The 8800-nt window shown below is 39.8% G+C and overlaps 1 protein-coding gene across 1 annotated transcript; it reads left to right on the top strand.

The window, feature by feature from the left end:
* Nucleotides 716–8177, top strand: LOC8063695 (probable Xaa-Pro aminopeptidase P). Its single transcript, XM_002461618.2, has 13 exons — nt 716–1093; nt 2223–2348; nt 2430–2549; nt 3219–3494; nt 3955–4127; nt 4682–4960; nt 5512–5663; nt 6179–6369; nt 6471–6579; nt 6697–6851; nt 6924–7016; nt 7314–7394; nt 7657–8177. The coding sequence occupies exons 1-13, from the start codon at nt 761–763 to the stop codon at nt 7726–7728; spliced, it is 2160 nt and encodes a 719-aa protein (XP_002461663.1). The 5' UTR covers nt 716–760; the 3' UTR covers nt 7729–8177.

Genomic DNA, 8800 nt, shown 5'->3' with positions numbered 1-8800 from the left:
CTGCGGCGGGCGACGCGGGAGGGCGCGGCGAGGCGGCGCGCGCTGTGCGGTCCGCGGCTGCTCGCGGCGCTCAGGCGCATGCTGCTGTCCGCACGCTCCTGCTCTCCTCGCCGGCCGCAGGAGAGGAGCGCCAGCCACGGCCGCAGGACAAGAGCGTCGGCAGGAGAGGAGCGCCGGTCGCGGCCGCGGTGGCAGGAGAGGAGCGCACGCCGCAGAAGAGGAGCGCCAGTCGTGGCCGCGGGGGCGGCAACGCAGAGGAGCGCCGGCACGGGGTGCCGTGGACCGAGGACGAGCACAGGTACGCAATGTAAATGGATTTTGGTTGTTGGTCTGGAGTTGTAATGAATTTTGGGTCCATATTTTTTGCAGGCTAGCATGTAAATGGAAAAAGTAAAGGACCAATTTACATGTTGGGCTAGAGTTGCTCTTAGCAAATAAGCTTGGTAAAAGAAAGTACTCATCGGCCTTCTCGTGGCCGACGGTCACTAGTTTTATAATTTTAGTTACAATTTTAATATTATCTTCGTTTGAGGGGGTAAAAATAATATTATCTTTTTTTGAGTGGAATAAAAATAGTATAATCTGAGAAAATGTTCCTCAAAGTCAAACAGATATTTTCCACATCGAGAGGGGCGCGCTGAGGCCCAGCCCGGAAGCTACACGCTTGTGGGCCGGTTCGGTTCTGCCTTATCTCCCTTCCCTCCCACCTCCACCTCCTCCCCAGTCCCCCACGCATTTTCTGGCCCCTGCTCGCCCGCTCATGGCGATCGAAGCAGCGCGCCTCTCCCCGTCCCTCGCCGCCGCCGCCTTCCTCGCCCGCCGCCCCCCTCCCGCCCTCTCCCCCTTCTCCCCCCTTCGTCGCCGGTTTCCCCTCCTCCGCGTCCTCGCCAGCTCATCGGGCGGGGACGGACGCGTCGTCGCCCTCTCCTCGTCTGAGCTCCGAAAGCGCCGGGGTCTCTCCTCCTCCTCCTCCGGGGCTGCGGCGGACTCCGCGTCTGACGGGGATGAGAAGCTCCGCTCGCTTCGTCGACTCTTCGCGCGGCCCGACGTCGCCATTGACGCCTACATCGTCCCCTCACAGGACGCCCACCAGGTCGGGCCGCCTTGTCCCTAGTCCCAAAACGAATAGATTATTACTCGAAATATATTAGTTTAATTGTGGAAAATTGATTGAATTTAGGCGCTTACATGCATGCTAATCCCCACTTCTTGTAGAGAAATTACTGCATTGTGTGACAAATGTGTTGCGATATGTCTCAGTCTTAGCCTGTCTTTTGAAGATGTTCTTTGTGTAGCCTCGGGAGTCTTACTGGTCACTTGATAGCACACTTTTGCTCTTGTGATGTTTGTGATCATCCCTACCATGTGGAGTTTTGGAAAACATACAATGTTCTAAAGGGATGATACTGATAGGATAATGAGAGGAGTCCGAGGGGTGGGACACAAGGGGGTGGGAGTAGGGAAGGTGAGACGTGGTCGTGAGCTGGTTGGTGAAACAGGGGCTGTGGAGGCCAGGGCTTCCAAGTTACTTGGCTGCTGTCATGTGTGAGACAGTGGGAGTGAGGAGGTAAATTTGACATTGGCATGGCTGAGATTATAGATTGATGAGGTGTTATGGTCGTGAATTACACAGTAAGTATTTGTACAGTACGGGCAATTATCAGGATCACTTTTAGTCTAATATAAATATATTCTGTTACATGATGATACCCATTCTCTAAAGTACCTGTCAAACATACTTTACCATTGACAAATCAGTACAAGCACACAATAATTGGTACATTTGATATAAATATATAACTTGTAGCAAGGTGTGCTCTGCTTATGTCATGATGTAGTTTCATACAAAAGCAACATTTGCTTAACAGTGCAGTAGTCAATCGTCTCATGTGCAAGGCACAAACACATGTAAAGAAAATTTGACATGACCATTCCGGAGCCAAAGCATCAATGTCCACTGCTAGTCATGAAGCATATATGGTTTCTTTATTCCACTTTTAAACTCGCTTTGAGTTTACCTAGAGCTTTAGAAAATCATGATTCCTATGCTCAGCGTGAGTTTGTAACTGCATAGGACAGAGTTTTCCCATCTGTGGTGAACTGTTGTCCGCTGCCCAATGTAAATGATGTAGAAAATTTTCAATGTATTACTTAGTGAAGTGAAGAAATTGAATTAAATATAGTCTCCACTTACATGATTTTATTCATAACTTCTGTTCCAGAGCGAATTCATAGCAGAATGCTTCACGAGGCGTGCCTATCTGACTGGGTTCACTGGCAGTGCTGGTACAGCTGTGGTCACAAAAAATAAGGCTGCTCTCTGGACTGATGGCCGCTATTTTCTTCAGGTACTCTCACTTGCTATAAACCTTAATATCTTTGCACATTTATTTCAGTTATTGTTCATGATCAATTGTTCTGTTTGGCAGGCAGAGAAGGAATTGAACCATCACTGGACACTCATGCGCAGTGGGAATCATGGTGTTCCAACTACCAGTGAGTGGTTGAATGATGTTTTACCATCTGGTTGCCGAGTTGGTATTGATCCGGTGAGTTTTTCTTTAATATTTAATACTGGGTAGTGGGTTCAGTGACACATTGTTTATACACTTTATTTGATGCCCATATTAACTGTTTAGTTTGAGGTTTAAGTTCTTTCTTGGTGATGTCACCGCAATGTGATTTGTGAATGTCACAACTCACAAATGACGCTGCAGTTAGATCATTAGTGATTAGCACAAATTTATAAGACATGATTGGAACTACAGTACATTCCCATGGATCTGCTCCATCACAAACTGTCTACATTGAATTTTGTTATCTGATCTGCTTGTTCCAATGAAATTTTAGGCACCATGATTCCATTACTTTATTAGATTCATGGATCTATTAACATATAACTATCTTTTCAAGAAATAACAGTAATAAGTAAGCCATGGATTAATTATTATCGATAAAGAAATCATGTAGTTGTTTTTTTTTTCAGGTAGAGATTTTGTTGCTTTTTACTCTATAAAATCTTACATTTTTTATCTAGTTATGTTCCTCTTGGAAATGGTGTGATGATGGCAAATCAATCGAGTTATATTTTTTTAGTGATTTCAATTTTTCACTTTTATTTAGTGTTTCCATTTATTTATTATGTTTCTTTTCTAGAGATGTATGTTTATTGTATTCTCAGTCTAATCTTGTTTCCTTCATTTTTTCGAAGGATGCAGTTTCTTTTCTCATTTGATGCTGCTGAAGAACTGAAGGATTCAATCGCCAATAAGAATCATGAGTTAGTTTTGGTTCAGGACATGAACCTAGTTGATGAGATATGGGGAGATGCAAGGCCAAATCCCCCAAAAGAACCAACTAGGGTGCATGACATCAAATATGCTGGTATTGATGTGCCATCAAAGTTGTCCTTCATTAGGTCACAACTTGCTGAAAATGGGTGTGATGCTGTTGTAATTTCAATGCTCGATGAAGTTGCTTGGTTGTTGAACATGGTAAAATCTTGGTTCTTTTACAATTTGTTTGATTGATATGTTTCTTATAGTATTGTGGAATTGCTGTTGAAAACCATGCTATGCTTTTCATTTTCTTGTTCAATTTGTAAATCCATTTTGGTGTATTTGGGTCATACATATGAACAATCCTCAATCTCCACATGCTTTCAGTCAAAAGCATCATATATTTAAATGTTCTTAGCAAATATTTCTGTCTTAGTTTTATTATTTCTTTTGTTCATAGCTGGTTTATAGTTAACATTTGCTGAGTTTCCAGTGAAATGTTCTACTTGGGAGTTTGTTTTCTTTTGTTGATTATTATGCTGTAATAATTGTTGAAAAGAATTTATCGTTCTTAATCAATTACCATGCCTGAACTCAAAGCTCGAGCAGGGACTGCAGAGAAAGCATAGCAGCATTGTTCATGAATCTGATGGGTTTGTCTCACATTTAAATGCAGAGAGGAAGTGATGTCCCACATTCACCAGTATTTTATAGCTATCTCATTGTGGAGGTTAACACTGCTACACTATTTGTAGATAGCAGCAAAGTTTCTAAAGGTGTTCTGGAGCACCTTGAGCAAGCTGGTGTAAAACTTAAGCCATATGAAGCAATTATTTCTGAAGTAGGAAGGTAAATCTGGCAAAAGCATTGATCTTTTAATAAATCTGTGTTGATTCAAATATGCAGTTCCGCAAGCATATCTCTTGTGTTTCATTGTTGATGTAGTCCTTTGTTTCTATAGCAATACAATCATGGTAAAAACAAAATATATTGATTTAATAGTACCATTGAGCTCATGGTTCTTCCATCTTAAATTAATGAATTAGATTGCTTCTGGCCTCATCTGTACAAATGGTTCGCTGCCCTGGAGGTTTCTGTTCTTTCTTTTTGTATTTTTTTTTTGTATAAATTGTGAGTTCAGGTTTACTGGTGAATTTTTCAGATCTAGCTATTGATGTTAATAAAATGTGTGTTGTTCCATATGTATGTTTCGTTTTAATAAAATGATGTGCAACCTCCTGAGTATTTGAGGAAAAAGAATCAGATCTTGCAACAATTCAATAGGGAAAACATAATTTTTGTAGTGGTGCTGTCAATTAAAACATATTTCTTTATCTTAACATTCAAAACTAACAGTCAATAATAATGTTGCTGCCGACTAAAACATAGATTGCTTTGTCAAGACTGGCAGAGAAAGGTGCAAAGCTCTGGTTGGATTCTTCAAGTGTGAATGCAGCCATAATTACTGCATTTAAATCAAGTTGCGATAGATGCATGAAAAAGAAAGGAAAAACAGGGAAAAAAGTTGAAGAGAAAGAAGCATCTTCAGACGACCCAATAATTGGAGATCCTGGTGTCCAGAATGGAGTCATAAGTGCTGTATACAATGTTTCACCAGTTGCACTTGCCAAGTCAGTTAAAAATGATGCAGAAATTGAGGGAATGAAGAGTTCACACCTAAGGTATTGTATTGAAGGGGCTTTGAACCAGTGTTGTTTTCTCTTCTCAAAATTTCCTGAATAAATTTCATTTTTTTTAAATTTCCTGAAGCTCTACAGAGGAAAAGGTATGTAGGTCCCTATGGCAGCCCAGCAGGAATTTTACTACTAAATTAGTAAATTTTCTCTCGCTAACAAAACATGATGCATTAGCTATTAGACTGTTGGGAAAAACAGCAAAGTTTTGACATATCTTGATCTATTGACGAACGGGAACTAGTCTGTATGTGATCTATTGGAATAATCACTGGTGGTTCTTGTCATTCTATTTACTGTATAAATTCTACGTTTATTTGTGCATGGGAAACACTATTTTGTTATTATTTTGTGACTTTTGGAGTTGAAGTGTTCTTTAGTCATGTGGATATTGTTTAAAAGAATATCTCTGGTCAGGTCCCTGTATCCAGCGTTACCTATCATAGCCTAGGTCCAAATTTTGTGTTGTATTACTGCTTCCTTTACTTTCATTCAACTTGACAGCTATATTTCTTTGCTGGCGCATGACGCATTTGTAGAGATGCTGCTGCTTTAGCAGAATTCTGGTGCTGGCTAGAGGAGGAAATCTGTAAAAATGTTCCCCTTACAGAGGTACAAATTGCTGAGAAGCTTCTTGAGTTTCGTCAAAAGCAAGCTGGATTTATAGAGACAAGCTTCGACACTATAAGTGGTATAATTTGTTTGTTTAGTAAATTAGCACTAAGAAAAAACTATTAAAATCACATAGAAACTTTTTACTTGGCTAATATCTTATGTTTTTATATATGAGTATAACGATATCTCTTTGTATTATGTTCAATACTTCTGGACTCAATATTTGGAGATATGCCCTTCAGACTATAATTTTCTTATCTAGCCACTTTATGACAGGATAGATGGTTCTGATTAGCTAGGATGTAATATCCTGTTTTCTTTAACCTTTTTTTTTTTGCCTATTTTGTAAATTTTTATCTGTATGAAGCCAGTGAAGGCAATTGTAGTTTCAGTTTATCAAAATCATTGTATTTTTTTTAGTTTTGTGTTAATGTTATGTTTTATTATGATGTATACTTAGCTATGTTTTTAGGCTGAACGAGGGGATGAAAGCAGACATTTCATAAATTACATAACTGCAATTCTTCCCAAATTACGGTGTGTACACGTAGAGCTCTTGACTTCTAACTGAAAGTCAATTTTCTCACACAGGTTATGGTGCAAATGGTGCTATAATACACTACAGACCAACCCCAGAGAGCTGCAGCTCTGTTGGAACTGACAATCTGTTTTTGTTAGATAGTGGTGCTCAATACATTGATGGAACTACTGACATAACAAGAACAGTGCATTTTGGTGAGCCTTCCCGAAGGCAAAAGGAATGCTTCACCAGAGTTTTGCAGGTAATCAATTTGGTTATGGTTTTGGGCATACAATTTAGTAACATTTAGTTTTGCAGCAACTTATATTCCTGCCTGATGCAAATCGTGAAATCTTGTGACAGGGCCACATAGCTCTAGATCAAGCAGTGTTCCCCGAGAGAACTCCAGGCTTTGTGCTAGATGTTCTGGCACGGTCATCTCTGTGGAAAATTGGACTGGATTATAGACATGGTAGTACCCTTTTTAACTACATAAAATAATTTGCTGTAAAGAGAAGGATTGGTTTAGTCTTCCATTGAAGATATAATGTGCAATGTAAGTTCATTTTCTTGTTCATTCTTGATCCAGGCACAGGCCATGGAGTTGGAGCTGCACTAAATGTCCACGAGGGCCCTCAGAGCATTAGCTATCGATATGGAAATTTGACATCCTTACAGAAGGGCATGATTGTCAGCAACGAACCTGGTTATTATGAAGACAATTCGTTTGGCATTCGTATCGAGGTAAATTTTTCCACTGTACTAAGAGTTACAATTAGCCATTTTTGTTCCTAATTTTTTCGTTGAATGCTGCAGAATTTACTTCTGGTAAAGGAGCTTAATCTAGCAAATTCTTTTGGTGGAATTTCATACCTTGGTTTTGAGAAACTAACTTTTGCTCCGATTCAGGTACATACAAATGTAATATTATCTTATTGATATGTTTCAATGGATGACACTTTGCACTAGTCACATATATTCAATTGATGTAATGCTAGTTTGTTTCTGTTTGAGTAATCAGTAACGTGACTAGGGTGTAAGGTTTCAGTATTACATATGAAGGATAGGTATCTTCTGCCCTTTTGTGGTGCTTACTATGTGACCATATGTTTGACAAAGCCCCCCCTGCTGTTATCTCATTATTGTTTGTACTAAACACATAATTCAAGAAGTACTGATTATTTCATCATTTTTTTGCATCTTTAGAGCAAGCTTATTGAGTCATCCTTGCTGTCACCTTCAGAGATCAATTGGGTCAATGATTATCACGAAGAAGTCTGGGAAAAGGTGAGCTTCTATATCGTTGACCGCGAGGCAGTGGTTTATTTGTACACCAAAGATGACGCTGAGGGCATGGTTATTTTGCTTGACGAACTCCCTTTATGTTTTATGGGATCTTTCTGGTTCACAGTTTCTCAGTCATCATAATTTTTTCAGTGAATGTGTTTATGCTTTGTAATCATCATAATATTGCCTTCCTAGTTCCTCCAGTAAGTTATCTCATTTTATTGAAACCAATGGCCTCCTAAAGTTCACACAATGTTTGCAGGTTTCCCCTTTGTTGAGTGGCCATTCTCGTGACTGGTTATGGAAGAACACTCGACCTCTTTTAGATGTATGACTCCTTAAACTCCAATGCACAGCACAGCTTGACTGCAGAAGTGAAAGAAATGAATAGAATTTTTTGGCTGCAACATCTCTTGAAGATCTGATGGCCTATAATGGAATGCAACTATATGGCAGTAAACAGAGGCAGAGCAATAGATGCGTAGCAGGCCATATATGGTTGGGTCAGGGGATGATAGGTTGAAGCTGGTTTATTTGACATCCAGCCAATTTGGTGCTACACTTAAAAAAGGGATGACACATGCAAACTTTTTCTATTTATTACACTTTAGATAACATCGTCTATTGTTTGATGAACTTACTATTAATAATTACATTTTAGTACCTTTTTTTACAAAGACATCTTTTCAGAATGATGAAGCCATTTGAGACAATAGATTCGTTCATGGTATCAGTCTTGAGACTCTTGAGTATGCATCAACACGAAACCTATATTACTTGTAACATTTTACTAAGCTGCTTGAAGTGATATTTGACTGAGCAATTAAAATTTGTGTTAGCATTTCAGTTGCCTCCGTGACTTCATTCATGCAAAAAAGTTAAAGACTTAACATCCTTCCAGATTTTCTGGAGACATGAACATTCAAAATCTCCAAAGACCTAAACAACTCATGTACAACAAAAACAAAATGTGTATCTATGTTTCGCAAACTTTGTTCTAGTTAATTTTGTAGTCAGCACTAGGGTCATCCACTAAGCTTTTGCCAACACCCCAGCAAGGGGTTTCGTTGTTAGCGACATTGACCATAAGTTTGTGCCAAAGCAATTTGAAAAGTGTCGAGGGGGCCATTTTGCCACTCCTCGCCTCTAAAGTTATGAGGGTTGGCGCCAAACTAATTTAAAAGGAGGAGCTCATTTTGCCACTTCTTGCCTCAAAGTTGCGGCGGTTGGCGAAGTAATCTACAAGCACGAAAGGGCTCATTTTGCCACTCCTTAGCCATCACTCAAAAGTTAGAGGAGCCATATATGACAACCAGATGAGGCACCAAAACAATCATACCAGAGTCAAAACACCATATCCCATTGCCCAATAATTCCATCGTTCGCTCTTATTTTTAATCCCCTCC

This window comes from Sorghum bicolor, chromosome 2 (assembly GCF_000003195.3).
Source record: "Sorghum bicolor cultivar BTx623 chromosome 2, Sorghum_bicolor_NCBIv3, whole genome shotgun sequence".
In the NCBI taxonomy this organism is placed as follows: domain Eukaryota; kingdom Viridiplantae; phylum Streptophyta; class Magnoliopsida; order Poales; family Poaceae; genus Sorghum; species Sorghum bicolor.
The sequence above is the reverse complement of the archived record's forward strand: the minus strand, read 5'-3'. Positions and strand labels throughout refer to the sequence as shown.

What these genes read in the sequence shown, in the direction of transcription:
- LOC8063695 (XM_002461618.2), top strand. Translation starts at nt 761, where the DNA reads ATGGCGATCGAAGCAGCGCGCCTCTCCCCGTCCCTCGCCGCCGCCGCC. An exon ending in TTGCTTGGTTGTTGAACATG is followed by an intron (nt 3,495 to 3,954) that starts GTAAAATCTTGG and finishes ATTTAAATGCAG; the next exon opens with AGAGGAAGTGATGTCCCACA. An exon ending in AAGCTTCGACACTATAAGTG is followed by an intron (nt 5,664 to 6,178) that starts GTATAATTTGTT and finishes TTTCTCACACAG; the next exon opens with GTTATGGTGCAAATGGTGCT.